This window comes from Budorcas taxicolor, chromosome 10, assembly GCF_023091745.1.
Source record: "Budorcas taxicolor isolate Tak-1 chromosome 10, Takin1.1, whole genome shotgun sequence".
Taxonomy (NCBI): Eukaryota; Metazoa; Chordata; class Mammalia; order Artiodactyla; family Bovidae; genus Budorcas; species Budorcas taxicolor.
Window position 1 is genome coordinate 35,232,043 of NC_068919.1, and position 25,442 is coordinate 35,257,484.

General features: G+C 38.3%; 1 protein-coding gene and 1 long non-coding RNA gene across 2 annotated transcripts in view; both read left to right on the forward strand.

Annotated features, from left to right (window-relative positions):
- The window catches only part of CHP1 (calcineurin like EF-hand protein 1), a 34,006-nt gene extending 30,976 nt beyond the window's left edge, over positions 1-3,030 (forward strand). The window contains exons 6-7 of the mRNA XM_052646518.1: positions 2,513-2,635; positions 2,781-3,030. Of these exons, the coding sequence (XP_052502478.1) occupies positions 2,513-2,635; positions 2,781-2,834 (177 nt within the window). The 3' untranslated portion in view covers positions 2,835-3,030. The remainder of the gene's footprint in view (positions 1-2,512; positions 2,636-2,780) is intronic.
- A 6,477-nt stretch (positions 3,031-9,507) lies between these two features.
- LOC128054410 (uncharacterized) lies at positions 9,508-17,698 on the forward strand. Its single transcript, XR_008200005.1, has 5 exons — positions 9,508-9,627; positions 11,108-11,188; positions 14,277-14,415; positions 14,727-14,891; positions 16,118-17,698. It is a non-coding gene; the product is annotated as an uncharacterized LOC128054410 (long non-coding RNA).
- Positions 17,699-25,442: the final 7,744 nt, after the last annotated feature.

Here is a 25,442-nt window from a genome sequence, read left to right on the forward strand (position 1 = left end):
ACTTATCAGGTTGTACATTTTAAATGGGTACAGTTTACTGCATACCAGTTATACTTCAATGAAGATAGTTGCTATACTCATTTTATGAGAGTAGCATAACTTGGACATGAAAATATTGTAAAGACTATAATAAAAAAAAATTACAGTGCAGTCTCTTTTACTCACATGGATGTATAAATCTAAAACAAAATATTAACACATCAAATCCAGCAATATATAAAAGGAATACTATATTGTAGCCAAGGTGGCTTTATACCAGGAATTTGAAGTTGGTGTAAAAGTAGAAAACCTACCAGTAGTATTTCTCCATGTTAACAGATTAAAGAAGAAAAATCAAATGTTCTTTTTCATAGAATTTTTATAAAATTCATCATCCAGTCATGATTTTTTATGGTAGGAATATTGACTTTACATACTTTTTGTAATTTTTAAATTTTTATTGGAGTGTAGTTGACTTACAGTGTGATGCTAGTTTCTGCTGTACAGCAAAGTGAATCAGTTACATGCATATGTCCTCTATTTGTTAGATTCTTTTCCCATATAGGTCATTACAGAGTTTTTAGTAGGGTTCCCTGAGCTATAGAGTAGGTTCTTATTAGTTATCTGTTTTATATAGTGTGTATATGTCAATCCCAACCTCCCAATTTTTTCCTCTCTTTCCCCCAACCCCAATTCATGATTTTTTTTAAAGTCTTAAAACAGAGAGAGATGGGAGCTTTCTTAAACTAATAAAAGATATATACAGAAAACCTCATCACTCATTTTAAAAACAGCAATAATAAAAGTTCCATTTGCTAATAAACTTCTGACTGGAGCTAAAAGTGACACTGTGGAGAGGTGGAAAGGGCATTGGCCAGGTGTGGAGGCCTGGGTAGACAGCTTGGGCCTCTGGCTGCCGGGACCCGTGTCCAGGCACTTCTGGACCTGTCTGTCCTCACTGACAGACTGAATGAGTGATTTTTACTACACCCCCACTCCTATACCCACCCCACTGTACACATATAGCACATAATTCTAAAAATAAAACACTTGAGAGAATAATTGGACTGGGACCTGAAGAAACTGCTCTTTGAGGATGGATTTGTCTAGTTGGCCATACACAGTCACTGTGTGAGTGCTTAGTTGCTAAGTCCTGTCCGACTCTTTGCGACCCCATGGACTGTAGCCTGCCAGGCTTCTCTGTCCTTGGGATTTCTCAGCCATAAATACTGGAATGGGTTGCCATTCCCTCCTCCAGGGGATCTTCCTGACCTAGGGATTGAACCCACATCTCCTGCATTGGCAGGTGGCATGTTTACCACTGAGCCACCTGGGAATCCCAATCACAAGGAAGATAACAAATGGCTTGGCCAGTTAAAAGTTTTTGCTAACATTGCCTCTTTTTATTTATCCTTTAGTTTGTATATATTTCTCCCCAAATGTACAACTTCCAGTTTTCAAGAATTGATTTGGGGATCAGGGTATATTGATACAAATCAGTATTTCAGTTCTTTTTTTTTTTTTTTTTTTTTTTCAGAATATCCCATAACATACTTTTAAAAGTCAATTTCAAGAGATTGGGGAAGTGTATAAAGGAATAGGGCAAAGGGAGTCCCGTGAACAGCTGGCTGAGAAAGTCTTTCTTTCCTAGGGGAAAGCTCAGCTCTTACCTGTTGAAGACAGAGGTGGTAGAATAGGGCAATGCAAGGTATCATAAAAGCACCCTGTCCCCCATTTCATGTTGTTTTAAAAGTCATGTTATTAAGAGTTGTTTGTTTCATTTAAGGTAGCAATTTTCGATGTATATTCACACCCTAAAAATGTTAGCAGAATAAGTGAGGAGGTGGCGGGTTTTTTGGTACGTTTGGGAATAAGTTTGGTGAAAGTGTTTTTTAATTCTCTTTATCACAGTTCTCACAGCCCTTTAACTATGCTTGTCATTTTTCTAAAATAAGGGATTTAGTATTTAACCCTTCAAGGATCTTTATGTTCCTTGACCATACTTTAGGAATAGCTGAGCTAATGCACTGCCAAAGTGAACTGTATTCTGTTAAGATTCCAGAAAGTCTTACCAAACTGACTTAAACCTGTAAGTGACTAGTTTGCCTCATGCAACAGGAAGCCTGGGAATATACTGTCCAGGTTTGTACAGTACCTAAATGATGTCCAGGAACCAGGTTTCTTCTTGCTGTGGCATCCACAGTACATTTGACTTTCACCTAATGGTCCCAGGATGACTGTTGTTTGGCATCATGTCTACATCCTGGGCAGGAAAAATGGAGAAGACCAAAATGCAAAAGACTCTCCCTGAAGTGAAGGTCTGCCTTCCTATTCAATAACTTTGCCAAAGAGTTCTGCTCATACTATTGTCTAAAATGGCCTAGATGAGAAGATATCCATTGAGGCTTTTTGGCTGTTATATTAGAGGACATCAAAGGAGCAGAGGGTGCAGGTGGCTTTTTATTTTTCAAATTTTAGTAAGAGAGTCCTCGTGACCCCTAAGTCTCGTAATTCCTGGCTCTCGGTCCTGCAGGTGCTACGCATGATGGTCGGAGTGAATATCTCAGATGAGCAGCTGGGCAGCATTGCAGACAGGACCATCCAGGAGGCTGATCAGGATGGGGATAGCGCCATCTCTTTCACAGAATTTGTTAAGGTCAGTCACTTACCTCTTCGCTTGAAGAACTTAAATCCTACTATGCAGGAGAGAGGGAGAAAAACATTAGAGAAGAGCTTGACACAGCATCTCCTGTTGTGACCTTCGTAACTGTAGCTGGGTTTTTTTTTTTTTTTTTAAACAGGTTTTGGAGAAGGTGGACGTAGAACAGAAAATGAGCATCCGATTTCTTCACTAAAGGACTGAGACCAAACTATTCCTTGCTTTCTAGTATTTAAGAACTGGAACTTGAAACCCCTCCTATCCACCAGCCCCACCTCCACTCCATCATTCCCCTTCTCCCAAAGTACTACTGCTGTTGCATGACAACCCCAAATATGTTCTGTCAACGCAAACCTGCCTTTGGTGTATAAATAGGGCATTACAGAATGGTACCGCCAGTCTAATTCTGTTCAGTGTTGTTCGCCGGATATCTCCATTTCTAAATGTCACCTTCCCTTGTTCTGCTGCTGAGTGCCATGCATCCATCCAGTCTGAGAAAGTGAGAGGGAATCAACCGAAGAACAGCCAGCAAAGCTCTTTGACTGGATGTGAACCGTAGCCAGGCTGCCTTTCCACCAGCTTGGCTTTGGCATGCTCCTTCATCCTTTTTTGTATGTTCTTTGCTTCCACTTCTCTTTTGCCCAACCTACCACTCTCTTAGTCTTTCAGTATCCCTGGTTTTTATTAAGCTTCCATCCTCCCTGTTCTACTTGGCATCCTCAGTTACGCCTGTTAAGTATATTTCAGACTTGGCAGTATAGTTCAGTGGTCTGGCAGTTTTTAATCTACCTTTACTCTTAAATGGGTATCTGGGATGTTGCCTCCCCAGGAGCTCTTCAGTAACCAACACTTCTCTCAGAAGAATGTCTTGACCATCTCTTGGTCCCCTCTGCTCTGTCACCAAAGGGCTGTTGGTTAGAGATGCTCTTGAAAGATAAGAAAGATAAGAGGTGTAGAGCCAAGTCTTCTAGGTGGCTTGCCCAGGTCACTCTACCTCTGGCCTCTGACTCTCAACACACATACCTACATGGCTGCTCTTGTTAGTACAATGTTGATTCTCTAGAAATTAGCCGTATGCCTGCAGCTTGCTTCGTCTGAGGATAATGTCACCACCAGAATGGCTGCTCTGACCGTTTGCTTGGTGTCTTTCTCATGGCTTTTTGAACAAGGAGGCTGGGCACCCTAAAATATTCCCACCTCTACAGCATGGTTTATGCCTTGGTGTGATGTGCCCTGGAATTCTTTTCACTTCACATTTCTAAGTAGAAAGGTAAGTGCCTAACTTATCCCAGGCCATAAGATTTAAAAATTGTCCTCAGTGTCTTGAGGTTTTGCACAAAATTCTCTCTGAATTTTACACCTGGAACAAGTTAATGCCGGATGCCATAGTCAGGTCTTAATACAGGTTCAAAATATTGAATGTATCGTGTCATTAGCTGCCTGGTTACATTGACTTCCTAGCTCCTCTCGTACACTACTGCTAATCCCTTAGGAATGAGAGCTCTGGCATTGGTGACACAACCTGAAGTGGCATTACAAGCCTTTGCTTGAACCAGAGCAACTCCTCTGCCCCAAGGAAGCTTAGTATGGATGTCACTGAATCAGGCTGTGGTCATCCTAAGATCTGTCCTTATGCATCTCTTCATCCATATATCTGTCCTTGGCTGATTCTCTCTGACTCATTGCTTGCTTGCTTCTTTCCTTGCTTTGGAAGTCTATCCAAGATGTATACACACTACTTTATGAAGGGAATTGCTTAAAAAAAAAACCGCAAAGGGTTTGGGAAGAGTGCTTAAGAAAGAGTGGCCAGGCTGGATGACTCAAGTATAAATGAGAGAGGATTTCATAGAGAAGTATCAGTGTGACTTTGTGATCAAGTGATGTAATATAGGAATTGTATAAAAGGGAAGAACTGTCCAACACTGGTCTGTTCGTGAGGTACTTCAGAGGCTCCTTGACCTGCATATTTAAAGTTCCTAAGATGATGGCCTTTTCCTCCTCTTGGCTGTGTAGCAAACTGTTTTAATCCACGGTTGTGCCTTATTGTTCCATTAAAATTGTACTCTTCGATCCATCAATAAATACTTGTGGTTAAAACAAAACAACATGGTTGATTTTTGTCCTCATGTTTTATAAGTATTTTTCATGACTCAGTCCCTTTCTTCAGGTTTGAAATCATGTGTCTTCTTTACTTGGCTTTATGTCTGCTATCAAATGCATTTATTTGAACATAATTGAGCATGATGTGAGATTCTGTCAGCATTTATATCTGCTGCTGCCTGGACATACAAGGCAGAGGTGTTCGTCTAGTGGCCAGCACTGAATGCATCTGAGTGTGACTGGAAAAACCATAGCCTTGTCAGACTGTATTTTTTGGGGCTCCAAAATCACTGCAGATGGTGACTGCAGCCATGAAATTAAAAGACGCTTACTCCTTGGAAGAAAAGTTATGACCAACCTAGATAGTGTATTCAAAAGCAGAGACATTACTTTGGTGACTAAGGTCCATCTAGTCAAGGCTATGATTTTTCCTGTAGTCATGTATGGATGTGAGAGTTGGACTGTGAAGAAGGCTGAGCACCGGAGAATTGATGCTTTTGAACTGTGGTGTTGGAGAAGACTCTTGAGAGTCCCTTGGACTGCAGGGAGATCCAACCAGTCCATTCTGAAGGAGATCAGCCCTGGGATTTCTTCGGAAGGAATGATGCTGAAGCTGAAACTCCAGTACTTTGGCCACCTCATGCGAAGAGTTGACCCATTGGAAAAGACTCTGATGCTGGGAGGGATTGAGGGCAGGAGGAGAAGGGGACAACAGAGGATGAGATGGCTGGATGGCATCACTGACTCGATGGACGTGAGTCTGAGTGAACTCCGGGAGATGGTGATAGACAGGGAAGCCTGGTGTGCTGCGATTCATGGAGTCGCAAAGAGTCGGACATGACTGAGCGACTGAACTGAACTGAACTGAACTGACTAGACGGACCTCTGTTGGCAAAGTAATGTCTCTGCTTTTGAATATGCTGTCTGGGTTGGTCATAACTTTTCTTCCAAGGAGTAAGCGTCTTTCAATTTCATGGCTGCAATCACCATCTGCAGTGATTTTGGAGCCCAGAAAAATAAAGTCAGCCACTGTTCCCCCATCTATTTGCCTTGAAGTGATGGGACCAGATGCCATGATATTAATTTTCTGAATGTTGAGCTTTAAGCCAACTTTTTCACTCTCCTCTTTCACTTTTGTAAAGAGGCTCTTTAGTTCTTCACTTTCTGCCATAAGGGTGGTGTCATCTGCATAGCTGAGGTTATTGAGATTTCTCCTGGCAATCCTGATTCCAGCTTGTTCTTCTTCCATCCCAGCTTCCATTCCATTCCATCTTCTTCCATCTAACTGTTGCTTCCTGACCTGCATACAGATTTCTCAAGATGCTGGTCAGGTGGTCTGGTATGCCCATCTCTTTCAGAATTTTCCACAGTACTGTGATCCACATAGGCAAAGCCTTTAGCGTAGTCGATAAAGCAGAAATAGATGTTTTTCTGGAACTCTCTTGCTTTTTCGATGATCCAGCAGATGTTGGCAATCTGATCTCTGGTTCCTCTGCCTTTTCTAAAACCAGCTTGAACATCTGGAAGTTCACGGTTCATGTATTGCTGAAGCCTGGCTTGGAGAATTTTGAGCATTACTTTACTAGCATGTGAGATGAGTGCAATTGTGCGGTAGTTTGAGCATTCTTTGGCATTGCCTTTCTTTGGGATTGGAATGAAAACTGCCCAGCTATTATTACATGGCTTTTCACACTTTCAAGTTTCAGTCCACTACGTAGGATATGAGTAATTTCTTATTTTAAAGTTTAGTGTCGTGCCACAGGACTCAAAGAAGTAATAACTGGAGTCAATCCTATAACTTCTAACACAATACCATCTTCTTTTCCCATCCCTCTGCCCCAAAAGTCCATTCAAAATAACTTGCACTGTTTTAGCTTTGCTTCACTTTGAGTAATTTTACAATCTGGAGAAAGTGAAAAATAGTTGGAGTAACCATAACATCAGTTTTGGAGGAACTTTAATATTACTGACCATGCCATAGGTATACAGTCTATGACTAAAATAAAACAATTGATACTGTAAAAATAATTTTAAGAACATTACAAAATTACTTGCAGTTTGAAGAGAATCAATTTTATCTCCCTTGCTCCCTTATGGTCTATACATCCATTACATATTTTTAACATAAATGAAATAAACATGAGATATCAGCTTTTAGAAATTAACATTGTGATATTTCCCTATATGAACCGTTTTTTCCCTGTTTATATTAATGGTTGCATAATATTTTACCAACTTGATGTATATTTACTTAGCCATTACCTTGTTTACTCAGTTTCCAATTTTAGGTTTGAAAATAATAATACAGTGAGTGCCTTTCTACCTATAATTCTTTTTTTCTTTGGAAACATTTTCTTGAAGTGGGATTATTAGAGCTAACTTTGGGCATATACTTCAAGCTTTGATAAAGAGAATGCCACAAGCAATCTAATTACTCTCCTTTACCGTCAGTGTTCTTTTTAGAATGTGTTTCATGGTCATCTATTTTTTTCAACTTAATTATAGAATCATGTTGCCAAGGTTTGTGTTTAAAACACTATTCTTACTAATTGTCTTGATGGGGATTTTTTTTTTAAGTTTTTTATGTGGATCATTGTTAGCTTTTATTGAGATTGCAGTATAGTTTCTATTTTGTTTTGATTTTTTGCCATGAGGCATGTGGGATCTTAGTTCCCCAATGGAGCATCCAGGTATTGAACCCATGTCCCCTCATTGCAAGGCAGATCCTTAACCATTGGGCCACCAAGGAAGTTCCTAGAAAATCCTGAATGATCATTTCTGTCAGAGATCTTACAGAATTCCTAAAACAACAGAAGATTACCTGGATGGTTTATTGATAGAATTCCTGCCTGTTAATTCATAGACTTAACTAGGTTCTCCAACTAGCTATAATACTATTTCGAAAAAAAATTTTGGTATTTGTGTTTGTTATTAGAAATACACAAAAGAATATCTGCAGAATTTTATACATGAAAGGGGATGACTGTCAGGAGAAACAAATAAGAGACAGTCTGCACCATCCCAGTTGACACATTTATAGTTTTTTGTTCTTGCTTAGTTTCCTGTACCCCAGGAAGAAAAATACCTGTTATTAGGGATTGCATTGACTCTAATCAATTTGAGAATTGCTATCTGAACAATACGGAGTCTAACAATCCATTTTCATGGAAAGTCTCTATTTATTTAGATCTTCCTTCCTCTCGGCTTGTTTTGTAGTCTAAAGTGTAAAAAGCTTGGACTTGTTTTATTAAATTTTTCCTAAGCATTTTATCCTTTGGGATGCTATTTTGAATGCAGTTTTCTTAGTTTCATTTTTGTTATTAGTATAAAGTTGATTTTTGTATACTGATCTTGTATCCTACAACCTGCTCAACATATTCTAGTAGTTTTGTTTTTTGGGGGGGGGTGTGTGTGTGTGTGTGTTCCTTACGACTTTCTACAAAAGATCATGTCATCTAAGGACAAAGTTATCATTTGTCTTTTTGCACGTCTGCACCCTCCAGTACAATGTAGAGTAGCGGTGGTGGGAGATGGTGTCCTTACCTTGTTTCTGATCTTAAAACCAAAGTATCCTCTCACCATTAAGTGTAATATTAACTGTAGGTTTTCCCATAAATGCTCTTTATCATGTGAAAGTTTTAAGTGTCCTAGTTGGGTCAAACTCTTTGCAACCCCAAAGACTGTGGCCAACCAGGCTGCTCTGTCCACGGAATTCTCCATGCAAGAATCCTGGAATGGGTTGCCATTCCCTTCTCTAGGAAATCTTCCCCACCCAGGGATCGAACCCTGGTCTCCCGCATTGCAGGCAGGTTCTTTACTGCCTGAGTCACCACTTCTGTAAAAGTAAGATTTCTTGGCCTCATCTGAAGACTTAGGAAACTGGATCTCAGCTGCAGCGGTAGGGAATCTGTACTTCTAGGAATTAGCTCAGATGACAGCCTTAATGGTGTTTGAGGATCTATACAGCCCACCTATGGTTTTTCCAGTAGTCATGTACGGATGTGAGAGCTGGACAACAAAAAAGGCTGAGGACAGAAAAATTGATGCCTTCGAACTGTGGTGCTGGAGAAGACTCTTGGGAGTCCCTTGGAGGCAGAGAGATCAAGCCAGTCAATCCTAAAAGAAATCAACCCTGAATGTGCATTGGAAGGACTGATGCTGAAGCTGAAGCTCTAATGCTTTGGCCACCCGATGAAAAGAGCCGACTCCTTGGTAAAGACTCTGATGCTGGGAAAGATTGAGGGCAGGATAAGGAGGGGGCGGCAGAGGAATGAGATGGCTGAATGGCATCACTGACTCAATGTACATGAGTTTGAGTAAGCTCCAGAGACGGTGAAGGACAAGGAAGCCTGGTGTGCTGTAGTCCATGGGGTCGCAAAGAGTCGGATAGTACCGAGCGATTGAACAACAGTGTTAAAAGTTCCTGGGCCTTGAAAATGAACCTAGTAGTAGCATATTTTAACCTAACGATGGCTTAAAATAGTCACGCGGCCTAGCCATAGACTACCTAACGACAAAGTTCCGCCGCTTAAACGCGGAAATAATTTTACACTCTTAAGAAATTAATTAGAAAGTATTTTCCCCTATTACCTCAAACCTGAGACCCAATCACAGGCAAAAACAGGCCGAAAAAGTGAGGCTAGCGCTATTGATTGACACACATTCCAACCAACCTACAACGGAAGAAGAGCGCGCCTGCGCAAGTCATTATCCAATCTGTACTCAGCATTAGCGGAAGAGGCGGGGCGCGTGGAAACGGCCGCCGTAGAGTTGGCGGACTTGAGAAGGAGCGAAGATGGCGGAGTGAAGCACATTGAGGCTATCTGGCCTTTGGGCCAGGGGGCGGGCCGGCCCCCGGGCGCTGGAGTGCTTCTGCCGGCCCGTGCAAGGTAAGCCGGGAAGGCTAGGGACGGGGAGCTAGCAGGAGGTGGCGCGGCCCAAACCATCCGAGGAACAGAGTGCAGAGCCTGCCCGCAGCTGGTGCGGGCCTTGGCTGGGCGCTGGTTTCCTTCTGAGCTGCCCTCGGGCGGCCGCCTCTGCCTTTGAAGGTGTGTTGCACCACTTCTCAAACCCGTTCCGCCACTGACCTCAGTGCCTTGGGTTTGGCTGCGTTTGTGCTTTCGGCTCGTTCCCCAGTGGTTGCACCCACGCTGTTGTATATCTGGCATTCTCTGTGTCGTTTATCTTTGAAGAATATCTTAGTTTTATTGGTTTGTTTCTGTTCTTCGTCTCACAACTTCTTGCCCACTGTTTTGCCTTGAGTCTCGGGTTTCAATCGAGGCCTGTCCGAGTTCTGAGTATTTTGTGTGCGCGTGCCGTTGACCTTGAGATTTGATGTAACAGGTCAGGTTCCTCACCCTCCCACACCACCCCTCCCGGGGATTTCAGTTTGAGTCTGTGTATCGTGTATGTACTCTTGCTTAACTCTGTTACATCCATTTATTCCCACTACCACCTTTCAAACTTTTTTAAGGTCTGAGAAAGCAGCTTTGTCCTTGTATGACCTGATAGTTGCCTAATGGCGCATTAGTCTCGGCTGACTAGATAAAATTCACCGTAGTTTTCCAGAGCTGAAAGAGTCAGACAGTTTAATTTATATATATAAATATATAAATTTTTTTTTAGAATGAGAAAGAGTTTGGGCAATTATTATTAGAAAGTAATTTGTTTAATGGGGGGAGGTTGCAAAGTATAATACTCAGGCATTTCTATTCTGTTTTTGTTTAACTTTATGGGATGTATCTTTTTGTAATTTGAGTTGCTATGACCCCTCACATTCGGTCTTTCAGTTAAATTGTGGGAAGGGTTCCTGTTACTAGGTTTCTGAGTTGGTGAAGCCTGTTTGAAACTGGCACTTTAGTTAGGCCCGGTTCAAATGACATGTACTACAAATGAATGTGACTGGTAAACACTTTTTGCTGGCTCTGGATTTAGCAGACCTGAAAATACTGGGTGAGGAAATAAAAGCTTTTTGTTGCTTTTGTCTGGAGTAGTTTTTTCCTTTCATTTAGGAAAATAAAGAAAATATGGTGCAGAACATTCTTCTTCCTACCTTACAAACAGGGGAGTGGTCATCTTTACTGAAGCAGAGGTCTTCTGTGGGAGGAGAGGGCCCACAGCATCATCAGATTCTCAAGGGGAACATTCTTTAAAAACTTGAGAACCACTGCTTCAGGAGTTTTGACATCTTTATAAAATTAATGCCAGTGCAGATAAAGAGTAACTTCTTTTCTGATTGTTCCTTCCAAATAGTGTTTTATAATGTTTAAGACTTATTTGTTTCATTTGGATAATTATGCACATGGATGCATGTAGCACACATGAGGGCTATGTCCTTACTGTAATTTTTCTTTCTTCCCCTTACTGCAGGAAGAACAATTTCCTTGCCATTTAGGTGCTTTTATATTCATCTCAAAAAGAAAACAAAATGCTGAACTCGGGATTTGGCAAGTGAGTAAAAGTAGCTAATGCTTTTAAATACTGTTAAAGTAGCTCAGAAATAGCTAGATGGAAGTGGAACAAGAAATCATTAGCTTCAACTGAGAATGAATATCACAAGTGAGTATAAATTATTTAAGCTAAATCATTTATTTTCAACAAAACCAATGTATTAGATATAAAAGAAAATAAAAATTCGATCATTTTCCCAAACCAATAATTTTTATTGGATAAGGAGGAAAGATTTAAGTAGACTGTAGGAGATCAGTTGATAAAATATAAATGTTACTGGGCAAATTTTGGAGTATATTCACTTAAATTTGCATTATAAAGCTCTTCAGTACACCTTTATTATCTCTTGGTATGAATCTATTCTTCTGAATTTACCACAGAAGTAAAGTACATTCTGCTGCTCAAAGGGCATTAAGTGATAGTGCTTTCATAGTAGACAGTAACCTTATGTGCAAATTAGGGTTCATAGCTACTGTATTAGTTTCCTGGGCTATAACAAAGAACTACCAAGTGGGTGACTTGGAGATCAGACATCTAAAATCAAGGTGTTGCGGGGACCATACTCTCCCTGAATGCACTTGGGAAGGATTTGTTCCAGACCTTTCTTCTAGTTTTTGGTAGTTCTTCGGCTTGTGGCAGCAGAACTCCATCCTTTACAGGGCATTCTCCCTGTGTATGTCAGAGTCCTAAATTCTCCTTTTATAAGGACACTAATCAGATTAGGGGCCCATTTGGCTTCAGTATGACTTCATCTTAATTAATTACTTAGGCAGTGACCCTGTTTCCAAATAAGGTCACATTTTGAGGTACTTGTAAGACAACATACGAACTTGGGGATGACATATGACATAGTTCAACCCATAATGTCTACTTAGTCTTACACCTTGATTATTGATTATAATATATGAAAACATTGAACGTTCAATCAGTACAGAGTTTCAGTTTTGTGATGCGAAGAGTTATAGAGATGGATGGTGGTGATGGTTGCACAATAATGTGAATGTACTTAATGCCATTGAGCTGTACACTTTAAAGGGTTAAGATGATAAATTGTATGTTATGCATATTTTACAATTAAAAAATGAAAAAGGTTAGTGAAAAGCTCCAACTATGTATATTTTAATATTAAGAAAAGGAATAAAAACGGAGGAAACAGAGTAAGTGCCCTTTAGTTGTAAGCGTCTTTCTTATGCTTTTAGAGTAAAGGCTTTGTTGCTTGGATTTATAACCTTAATTAATTAAGTCCATGCAGATTGTTGAATAAAAATTCAGCTGAGTTAATCAATTTTAATTGAAGTATAGTTGATTTACAATGTTGTCTTAATGTCTCCTATACAGTAAAGTGAGTCAATTATACATATATATACACACACACACGCATTCTTTTTTATATACTTTTCCATTATGGTTTATCTCAGGACTTTGAATATAGTTCCTTATGTTAATACAGTAGGACCTTGTTGTCCATCCATTCTGTATGTGATAGTTTGCATCTACTAACCCCAAACTCCCACTCCATCTCTCTCCTACCTCAACTCCCCCTTGGCAACCACAAATCTGTTCTCTATGTTTGTGAGTCTATTTCTGCTTCATAATAGGTTCATTTGTGTCGTATTTTAGATTTCACACATCAGTGATACCATACAGTGCTTCTCTTTCTGACCTCACTTAGGATGGTAATCTCTAGTTGCATCTATGTTGCTGCAGGTGGCATTATTTTGTTCTTCTAGCTGAGGAGTACTCTATTGTATATATGTGCCACATCTTCATTCATTCATCTGTTGTTGGACATTTAGGTTGTTTCCACCATGTTGGCTGTTGTGAATAATGCTGCTGTTTAACATAGGGGTGTATGTGTCCTTTTTAATTATGTCAGCAGAGTAAAGATCAGATTGGCATCACTAAATGATTCATGAGTCAGGCAGCCTCTCATCTAGCAGATAGAAAGGACCTCCACTGAGCTGTAGAAGAGGAAAGGTGGGAATGGGGCAGAAACAGGAAATTATTAGCAAAAAATACATTATTTCAGGGAAGGTCATTCTCCTAAGAGGAGCAGAAGGGTCCTGCTGACCGGGCAATTCCAGACTGACTGGTTAAAGGTTACATTTCTGCAGGAGGTTGAAACTGCAGTTAGGTTAGGTATTAAAGTCTTGGTTTGGTGATGTGGGGTTAGCACAAGGGACTCCATATTGGGCCTGAGTAATAGAAATTTTACATTTGTATAGCAACCTATAAATCTATAGGGAACTGATAAGCACTTATCAGTGCTTTTGTACTTAGAAAGTAAGTGCTTTTGTATTTACAAAGTACCTTTAAATTCTGGTACAGAATGATCTCTAGTATACTTTAAAGGAAAAAGCAGGGTGCAGAACAAGATGTATAGTGTACTTTCATTTATAGGGAGGAAATAAATGTACTTAAGCAGATCTACATTAGTATAGTCTATCCATATTTGGGGGCAGAAACTGTCTAACAAACCCTGGATTTGTTTCAAATAGGACACTTTAAAACTTAATTTGGATGACAGTGATACCCACTTTGTTTTATGAAATGTGTTCTGGATTTATATAGCAAAGTAAGAAAGTACTTAAATCCTATGGTATATCATTCTTCATGTCCTTAGAGGAAGCAAAGTGTATGAGCTATTGTGCATAACTAATTACCCAAAATTTGGTGGATTAAAACAACAGTAAACATTCATTATCTTTCACAGTTTATGTGGGTCAGCAGTTAGGGAGCAGCTTGGATGGTTTCTGGCTTGATGTCTCATAAGGTTATATAGTCAGGATACTAGCTGGGATGGTAGTCATCTGGTCTGATTCTGTGGTGGCTCGTTCACATGGATAACAAGTTCATGCTGGTGGTGGAAAGCCTCAGTTCCTTCCACTGTCAGCCTCTTCCAGGGCTGCTTGAGTGTCCTTATGATACAGCAGCTGGCTTATCCCAGAACAAGGCAGGAGCCTCAATCCCACCTCTGACCTTGCCTCAGAGGTTACTCACTCACTTCCTCATTCTTTTGCTCATTGTTTGAACACTAACTAGTATACTGCAATACAGTTTTGACACTAACCATCTGGAATTAATGCAGAACCTCCCCCACCCAAGTCAAAGGACATGACCCCCAGGAAGACTGCCCTTACTTTAGATGTCAGCTGTATTTTGAAGGATTCTCAGGACACTTCTACTTCTGACCAACTGGCTGCAGATTCAGGAATTCCGATGACCCTGTAAGAACCAATTTTGGGTTTTGTTGGTTTTGTGTGTTGTTTTTCTGTTCTCCATTTGTCTGAGCTCTAATATTTATTTTTCCCTTCTTGCTGCTTTGGGTTTAGTTTTACTCTTTTTCTAGTTCCTTAATGTATAAAGTCAGGTTGTAGGTTTGATACCCTTCTTTTTCAATTTAACCATTTACAACTATAAATTTCTCTCTCAGCACTGCTTTTGCTGCATCCTGTAAGTTTTGATATGTTGTGTTTGTTTTCTTTTGTCTCAAGATTTTTCTTTTTTGACTGCACTGTGTCTTCATTGCAACATACAGGCTTAGTTGCCATGTGGCATCTTCGTTCCATGACCAGGGATCGAACCCATGTACCCTGCATTGGAAGGTGGATTCTTAATCACTGGACCACCAGGGAAGTTCTTGTCTCAAGATATTGTCAAAGTTCCCTCGTGATTTCTTCGTTGACCTGTTGGTTGTGTCAGAGTATGTTGTTTAATTTCCACTGGTTCATTTATTGTAAATTCCAGAGATTTGTAGTCTCCCTCTAGGAACAAGGGGCAGTCAGAATTTTTTATTATATAGTGGTTACATAGATCAACCTTGATTCATTTTTAGAACAGATTGTTAAAGGGGTTGAATACCAGGGGCAGTAATAAGGGGGGACCATCTTAAAGCTGACTACTACATAAAGTCATTTGACTCAGATCTAGCTGGCACAAGAGCTACATTGAAAATTCCTGTTTTATCTTTTCATCCCCTTAAGTCAAATTTTTTAATATAAAAAATTTACTTTTATAAATGAAAAGTAAATTACTTTTTTTCCTGTATCAGCAGCAGCAGTAAACAAGTGAGTTTAGGGACCCAGAAATGCCTAGTAAAGCACCAACTTTACAGAATGTATGTGTAAGTTTTACAGATCACAGTGTATAGTTGTAGTTATAATAGTAACCTAGTTAGTAGTTACAGTAGATACAGTAGTAATATATATATTATATATGTTATTATATATATATAAAATAGTAGTTATAGTAGTAACCTCTATTCCACTTTCTTTCTCTGTGAATTTGCCTCATCTAGGTACTTCATGTAAGTGGACTTTATACAGTATTTGTCCTTTTTTGTCTGATTTACTTTTGCAGATATTTACAGTTTAAGTGTTATGTTCAATAGCAATAAACAGCTGATGTTTTTACATGTTTGCATTGGGTGATCATGGTACAGTACATACTGTTTTACCTGTGGTTAGTTTACAAACTTTTTATTGTTCACTCTTAATCTTAGGTAGTTGAAGATAATTCTGAGTAAGATGATACACATGGTTTTTTTCCTATTAAGTATTTAAACATCACCTTTGAAGTACAGTACTGCTTTTAAACACAGATGTTTTACATAGAATCATTTCATGACTGTAAAAACTTAGAATATATTACTGATTTGTGTAACATGAAATTGACATGTATCTCTCATTTTATATAATAGTTTTTATATAAATCTAACTTTTTGTGTATACTTAAGATATTTTTTCTGGCTATTGCTTCTGCTTTACTGATAATACTGAATTTGGTGGTATGGTTGGATATTTTCTTTTAAACAATATGCAATCCAAGCAGGTTTTTTTTTCTGTTTTTAAATATTACTTTTAAAAAGTAAGCTCCTGTAGAAATACCTATCTTAATCCTTCTGTTTTTTAATTTATTTTGTATTTCCAGGTGCTTCTACATTGTCTCCTGGAGTGGGGTAGTCCTGCTTCTCTTATCCAGTCACCTTCCCTGTTGAAATGTGGATGTTTCTTCTCTACACGTTGCCTCCGTGACTTGCACTGGAAAGGCTGCTCTTCTTTTTGCTCCCACTCAGATTCAGCACAGAGAAGCCCTGGGCACAGTCTTTCCGCCAGGTTCTCCTGGAAGAGAGCGGCAGCTGAATCACAAAGAAATTATTTCAAAAGCTGAAGGCTGATGTCTCGTTTGAAGCAGATGCTTTGATGGTGATATTTGTGAATTCTTTACCTTTTGTTCCAAACAAGAAGACTGAATATAAATAGCAGGTATCGGTATCACATCAGGGTTCTGGGGTTTTTTTGTCTTCCAGTTTTAATCACTATCATGATAAGCACAGTTAAGACTTAAAACAGTAAATTCCAGATATATGTTCTAATTTGAAATGAAAGAGATGCTTAAAGAGATGGCTTACATATGTATCTAAATCCTGGCTTATCCTTTGACATGGATTTACTAGATAAGAACAAAGGTCCCGATTTGCAATAAAACCCTTGATGTGATAAAGAAGTAAAAAGACAAGATATCACAAGGTTACTTCCATATGTGAATAAACCATCACAAACCTATAAATAGCTGTTTTTACATATGTAAGTCCACAGTTTGGGGTGATAAGAGGAATTTTTCTCCTGGAGAAGGAAGCTGTGGTTGACTTCATTCTCAGAAATCTTTGGATATTTGGTATTTTTAAATGTTTTTTCATTCATCTAAGGAATGACCACATTGTGCAGATGCTAACCTTATGAATGCATGCTTGGGTTTAGTGAAAGATTGGTAAAAGGAAACAAGTTTTGACTCCAGTGATGGAACCCTCTTCACCTCTGGAGCATGAGAGACCTACTGTATTACAAAGTGTTTCATTCTTTTTTGTGGAGTCTTATATAGCGCTTGAGACTTGGTTTTACATGCTGCTAAGGCTGGAAGAAAAGTGGCATAAGTGGATTTTCTGTTCAGGGGATGTGATGGACCCTACAGTATGACCTGCCTCAGCTGTGGACATAGAGGAGTGGAGGAAAAAAGGAGGAAACTTTCCGTATTACTCCTTTCCCTTGTGAAAATGCTTTATGCAGCTCTGAGTTTATGGCATTTCACATTCTTACAGCTCTGTTTTTTGTAAACGCATAAATTTTTTCCTTTGACCCAAGATGGGTTCTTGGCTATTTGTATTTCTAGGCAATAGGTGTAACGTCTGACTGAAAAGGCTTGGACTCAGGTAACTTTCTCCAGTTGGAACTGAACTTTCTCATCAGAGAATGGACCTCAGAAGAAATGTACCCAAACGTGATTGGTTCCGTGTAGATTTAGAAAAACTCAGAGTGTGGAAGAAAAGGGGGGGAGAAACCCTCAAACAGGAAAAACAATTCCAATAAGAAAAGTAATGCACTTCCTTTCTGTGAAAACATGTATTATCTGATGAACAGTCCTATAGGGTAAAGCTGTCCTTGCTTCCAAATCAACAGAGGACCACTGTATGAATTTCCAGGTCTTTACATAAGAAGGAAACCTTTTATAATAAGTCTGTGAGTAGAGAAAGAATTTAAAGCTGCTTCGATGAAATTAAGATCAAATCATCTTAGATTATCTCTGTGATATACGGAATGTTTGCCCAGGGCCATACGTGCTGTGCTGCTGAAATCTTGGGAAAGATTTATCAGAATTTGAGAGAGATAGAAATAGCCAAAATTGGAAAATAATTGAGTATTCTTAATCATTAGTTAAATTGGTCAGCTAGTTTGCATTGACATAAAACATTTTGGCAAAATAATTACATGATATAGATAAAATATAATTTCCCTTAATTGCGAGCAGTTACTCAGTGGTAAAGCATAGTCAAAGTAGCTTGGATAAAGGTAACTTAAATTTTTCTCTTAGTAACTTCTCAGCCATTTCCTGATGTTTTCTCTCAGTATTTTGGAATTGTTAAAAACAGTGTAGGAATGCTTTAGGAATGGAACCTGCCTCTATGAGTCCCGTTGGCACGTTGAAAATATCAACATTTGTTTGTTAAACCCATCTCTTCCCCCCACCCTTTTTTTTTTTGGCAAGAATCTTTTGGCAGGGTATAGCAGAGACGTGTACCAGCAGCACCAGTGAAACTGTCTCTTTTCCACTTGTTTAAATATGTGTGTGTATCAGACTCATCTTCTCAAGCTGCTTTACATATTTTCATTTCACAGCTAAGAGACCACTGCTTAATGCTTTCTTTCAAATTGTTTCTGCATCTTCCATGATTTTCATCAGATGGCATTTAACAAAATGGGTATATTCCAGTTGTACTTGCCCGGTGTTTACTTACTGCATCCACATTGTTTTCCCTGATGTATTTTGTTCCACGTCATGATGGCAAAAGCTATAATTTTAGGCAGGACTATGCCTCTTTCTGTAGCTGTGCCTACTTCCTTTACTTTGCTTATCCATGTTAGCTGGCATTTTTTCTTTTAAAAAGTTGAACAAAAACGGGATATGTGCAATAGAAATATATATATGTATATTTTTTTTTCTAAATACTTGTGGACAAATGTTACAAGTTGTTTAAGAACAACAAAATCACCAATGTCTTCCATTTTGAGATGTGTATAGTTTTGTAAGCATTAGTGCTTGGTAGCATATTGTAGTGCCATGTTAGGGGTTAGTGCATGAGCTTAGTAATACTTTAAACTTCAGGATGAATTACAGAAAATAATAGTGTAAAAAGATTGGGAAATCTAGACCTTTTGTTTTTTTCATAAATATCTGAATCTGTGATATTCTCCCTGGGGAAAAAGAGATTAAAGCCAAAAGTACTCATTTAGGAATAGAAATGTGGGGTCACAACATGAGATACTGTTTTCGAGGATATTTAAGCTTTCCATGAGGTAGCTGGAAAGCAGTTGCCTTTGTGTCTTTATGAAACCTTACATCAAAACAAGGCCCTATTTCATGATTCGGCTTTGCTCTCTTAAGTTTGAAGTGAGATTGTTCTTACACTGTTTTCACATTGTATGTCTGGTAGGTTTATTGTTTTCCCACTCCTTTTGCATCAGATTATTTTATATTTTGCATGTTACCAAGATTTTGTGTTTATTGCTCAAGTGACTGTTTTTCTGATCTGCAGGCCATTTATGCTTCCATCTACAGTATGCTACGTGTTAACAGAACAACACTGATCAGTAGTTCAGAGTGTCCTAGATGAATTTCTCATGGGTTTTTCCTGTTTTTAAATCTGCTGAATTGTGTATTGATGGGATTCCAGACCTTTTCATGAGAATTGGAAATGAAGCTAAATGGAGCCTACCTAGGCTGCCATGTGTTAACTCTCTGCTTGGTTATAGTGATTGCCTCAGCTTTCACTTTTTTCTGCTTTCCTCGTAGAAATAAAAGTTTGTTTTGTTCTGAAAGCATAGCTTTCTGTAGAAAAGAAATTCCTACCTCTAAAAGCTTTCTTGAGAACTTGGAAATGGCAGTTTCTGCGGTGGTTTTTAGATCTCAGGAGAGTTCAGGATAGACACAGATTCTAGTTAGTATGATAGGAAATGCAAAACATTTTTAATGTGGTGTGACACATGCAGAAGCAGGCTTAAACAAATCGACTCTTGGGCAGCAGATTTCCAGGGACCCAGGTTTTAGATTCTTTGATTATACTTAAAGTGGTTGTACTCTTGGTTCAAGTAGTTTAGTGCCTGGGAGAATCCACTTCTGCAAAGCATTTAAACGTTTTTAAAAATACCTCTGCAAAGGTAATGAATGCGAAATAGCAGAGTATATAGGAAAGGATATTTCCTATTGCAAAAAAAAAAAAAGCCATAAAACAAGCTCATAATTTTCAAGAGGTAGAATTTCAGTAGCAATAACAGTTTTGCATGTATAATAAGTTGCATTAGCAAGATTGTACAATAGACTACTACTTGAATTTGAGACTGCAATCAACAGAATTCCATGAAAGGAAAAAGATGTTTTAGATAAAGAGTGTATAAAGGTACTTAAAAAAAACTATGAATGTGCATGAATATATCATTATGTGAGAAATAGCAACTTTTGTGTAAGTCAAAGTTTGAATACTTTACTTGGTTGCTAGAGCAGAGGTTCTTTAGAGCCTCGTTAAATTAACCTTATCTGATGCTTAACCTGGAAACATACCCCTGCTGACGTATCCCCACCGAAGCGCATCGTGTGGGGATTTTGCTCATGACGTTTCTTTTAGCAACAGGCCATTTATAAAATGGCATACATTTTGCTTTGTCACCTCATCTTTCTCCGTTAGTTTCCTGGGTACATTTTTTAAAAGAGAAAAGTTTGTTGTGTGTATATATTTATGGTTTAAAAAACAAACCAAGAGCTTGGATAACTGGCTTTTCCTCATGCCTATTAGTATAGGGGAGTTAGGATTTCAAGGTGTTAAGCAAAAGGATTGAAAGGAATGGCCAAAGACAGTACATCATCTAATGTAGATGTGCCAAAGCCTGTGGTCTATGACAGCTTATTTTATCAGGAACCCAGCAAACTAGTTTCTTGATCTGAAGAATAACACATCTCTCACATCTAGATGTAATTGTGGAACAAGGGCGACTACTTTTACCTCATGTTCATCTTGGCCATTTAGTACCTTGAAGATTCCCAAAAAGAGTGTGTTCCCTTGTTTCCCAGGGGGGAAAGCTGAAAGATAAATAGAGTGGATCTAAGAAAATAGTGCCTCTTGAATACTAAATTCTTAAATGGCAACTCCAAAGGATAGAGAAAAGGCTGTATTATTAAATGATTATAGCTCCTCTTTATATGTCCTATGCCTTCAGTTGGTGTTAGAGGCATTGGAATAACCAAGCAATATTCAGACATCTGCACGATCATGAGGACACCACTGCATGTTACAGTGATGTCAACAGTTGAGTTACTTAGAACAATTAAAGATTACCCTCAACAGCCACATAACAGTTCTAAATGCTCAAATGTGCTCTTGAGTTTTTGTGGTCTCAAAGTATGGTTGATTATTTTCCAATATTGTGATCCCATGTTTACTCTTTATGTACCTGTGATATGCAAAATATGAAGAGACCCTTGGCCTCCAGGAGTTTACATTCTCATGGTGCTGCTGGTACAAGCAAATTGCTTCTAGTTTATTCAGAACATTGCTTGGCTGTTAATTATACCATGTTTGGAAGGATTCCTTGGCCAACAGTTTTCAAAAGCAGAGGGCTATGCTAAACTTCAGGGCACTGATTTTTGAGTTTACATTGTATTAGCTCTGCTGTTCATAAACTCCTTTTCCCCAGGGAGCTGTGCAGGTATGCTCATTAATGTGAATCAGAAACCATTCTGCCTAAGAGCATTTTCACCGTCTACACCACCTATGTATGCTCTTCTATGCCATCACTGTCAGTAAATGGCCAAGAAAACTTAACTGCTCCAGAGGACATCTGTCAGTACTCTTTTCCCAAATTTTTACATTATTCTCTACCCAAAAGGACCAGAATTTGCAGTTAAGCCTTTTATAACTGAATAGGGTCCAAATTTTAACCTTTTTGTGTGTGACTTTTGTACCTCTGTTCTGAAGCAGCATTGTGATAGATGTGGAGCAGCTGCCTGCATTTCTAAGCAATCACTTTATCAACCTATATTTTCAGTGGAAACTGCATGTATCCTTGTAATTTCCCCTAATTCCTCTTAGTCAAAGAGTTTACTGTGCATGTGTATTAAAACTGGGTCTGAATGAAAGTACGAGCAATAGTGGCAGGCCCATAACTCTTTAGAGTATAATATTCCTAATGCATGGTTGAAAATGTACAGTGTTAATGTGGTTACTAGTAATTATATATATCCATTTATTAGTAATGAAGCAATAGAGACTTAAACCACTATCTTGAATTTATTGTTTGGATCATTAGTTTTCATTTTCTAAGTAAAGACTCTTTCTTCCCTTGAAAATGGGAGCTAGAACAGGGGCAACCATAAGACATTCAGACTGTCAAGAGAGCATAACAGTGCTCACCCTCTAACTTCTTGCCTGGTTCCATTAGTCCCCAAGCATGTTTAAAAACAAAGCACAAACTAAGCATGTTGAATAAAAAGCTGTTGTGGCTCTAATAATCAAGTGCAGAGTTTCAGAAAGGGTATGGAGTGGCCAGTGCGGAAGATGTAACCAGGAATGGGATTTGTCTGATAAAGTTTATGTGGCTTAACTTTGGATCTCTTTAAGACTAGAATCTTGAAAGTGAAGAGACAATAATGCACGTACTTCAGATGTTCCAGGATTTTCAGGTAACTGGGCAGCTCTTTGGATGGTACTGCTATTAACCAGCCGTAAGAGTTCCTTCCAGCAAAGGAGCCCTTTACATTTTATGGAGATAGTCCTTAAAATACTCACACATCTGTAGTTTGGTTTCTCTGTTGTTCCTGTATTCAGATTTTCAAAGAAAAGTTTTATAGCCAGAGTTTTATAATTTGTTGCTTAAGTTTTTTATGCCAGGTAAAAAGGAGCAGCTTTTCCCATTTTGAAGAAAAACCTTGTCATTTATTTTCTTCATGTAGAAAATAGACCAGTTTATTGTGATAGCTTACAATTTTTTGAGATGATTTCTGATTTTGAAATAACCCATGTAAGAACATGTGATCATGACAAATGTACAAATGGGATTCATTGTATCTGAAAGAGGCCTAAGTAGAAGAGAATTCAGGATTAGACTGGTTTTCACTAGGCACCATCCAGTTTCACATTCAGTGATTGAAATTATTTTTTCCAAAATTATTTCAACCTGACTTTAATCTTTGCTGTGGGATTTGATTCCAAATACCTTTGGATAACTTTCCAGTAGTTAAAAATTGAATTACTAATAGTCATTTGACTCAGTTCATGAAGTGAAATGTCATATCCCATATGTAAAGTTTCTCTTTGGTACTTAATGATAACATGTCTGCCAAACAAACCAGTAAAGATTGAATGACAGAGTTTCTCTAATCTGTGCTTCCATTATTCCACTAGGGCATATTAAAATGTTAATATTAGAAATCCAAACATCACACATTTCTCCAGGAACTCATACTTCTCCAACTTTTAAGTCAGAATAGATATGTTAAGGTTAGAATTTTCAAAAGATTTTGTCTCCTTTGGTGATGGTATGCCACACCATAGATTAAAATGTTTTTCTCCCAGGGATAAGTATTCTGGCAATAAATTATCATCAGTCCTTAAGCAACAGTAATGTTTTCACCCTTACCTTAAAACCACCTATCACTGGTAATTTTAAAAGATTCATATTAGAATAACCTTCACAGAGACTTCAGTAGCTTGTTTTTACTGTTCAGCATCTTCTCCTTCCCATGGTATATAAGATAATGTTAAAAGACTTTCATTGACTGTTTGGAGTTTTACAAAAGGCCACTTCCTTTCTAATCTATGCATCTTTGGGATTGTAGATTAAACTTTATTCTTTGCTGTAAAAAGGAACTGCTGTAAGAGTTAGAAACTCTGCACCTGTGTACATATATATTTTGGCAATAAAGCAGCATGGGCTGAGAATGCACTGAAATTTTACTGTGTTATTATTTGGAATGGGTAATTGTAATAATGCAGTAAATTATGGAGATTGAAAGAGCCTATTCACAGACCTGTGCTGAGGTAGGCTCCAGATGTCAAAGAAAACAAAGGACCTGGGTTTCTTGATATCAAGTTGTAGCAGTTTCTGGTGTAGTTGAAGGAAAAAACAGGTAACCATATGAATAAAGAGGCACCACATTTAATGTATGCCCTTACGCCATCCCCTTTTTTAACCTAAAGTTAGGGCCAACTTTATGCTAGGTCTAGGAGCAAATGTGTAGTTTCTGGTAAGGAAATAAGTGAGCTAAGTCAGTAATGATAAAATTATTGCAGATAGTTAATCCTATCTGAAATATATAAAACATTTAAGATGCTTTTATATTTAACTTTTAAAAGTTAAATAACTAAAGAGGTTTTAACATTAAGATACCTTGTAGGTTTAGGGGAAAGGAGTTATTTCAAATTTTAGAAAGTAGATGTTACAAGCTTCCTTGAGATTTGGCTATTAACAAAGAACAGCTATGTGGGTTTTGTGATGTGACAACTAATGTAGTTTCTTCCTTTGATTTCTGAGACTTCATTTAACACAGTGATACATTCTACTCCCAGGTCCTGTGCTAGATGGTGGAGTTAACAAAAATTGAGGTGGTTTCTGCCATTAATTGAGGAGCTTGAAAGTGTACAACTTGGAAACCTCCAATATGCAATTTTTTTGTTCTTATAAGTACATAGTTTTGTTTTTTTTTTAATATTTTTTGGGTGCACCACATGCCACGTGGGATCTTAGTTGCCCAACCAGGGGTTGAACCCATGTCCCCCACAGTGGAAGCACAGAGTCATAACCACTGGACCACCAGGGAAGTCTTTAAGTACATGGAATTTTGAAAATACTCTTATTTAACACATATACAATGCTAAATGATATCTTTACAGAGTCTGTTAATACCAGCCAGTCATTGATATTACACTTCCCAGAGGAGCTCTTATACCACTAAGGCTTGTTTAAAAGTCAGTCATTTGTGAGTGTCAATTAATACAACATTTATAAAAGGCATATACCAAAATTGTAAATGAACATGCCCTTTGACTCTGTTCCATTTTAGGAATCACTCCTACAGAAATACCTGGACAGATATGCAAAGACATGTACGAGGGTCCAGTATAGGAATGGTTAAATACTGATGCATTCATGACTGAATGATATGTAAGTGTTAAGTAATTGCTGAGGCCTGGTATAGAAAGGTGTGACATGTGCTATACAAGAAGCAGGTTGCAGAATAATGTGAAAATATTACTGCCTATTATGTCTGTCCACATGAATTAAAGTTATAATAATTAGCATTTATTGAACATTTACTATTTAGCACTACTCTTAATTAACATTAGATGTATTCACTAACTCATTTAATCCTCACTGTAGCCCTAGTTAGCTTTTAACCCCTATTTTAAAAGAAGAGTTTAATTCTTTAAGTTCATGGCAAATAAGTACCCAAGCCACAATTTGAATCCAAATCATTTGGCTCCCAGATTGCTCTACTGTGCCTCTCAAAAATATAAGAGGCACACCCTTTACTTTGACACACATCTACTATATCTGACTTTGATTCTAGAGTAAACATATGATTTGTATTTGGGAAAAAAATTTAAAGTCAACCATGTTGATTAGATGTCAAGTCTAAGCATTTAATTTTCCATTGAAAGTTTACCAAAACAAATCCAAAGTTAAAATAGCTACATAAGATGAGCTTAATT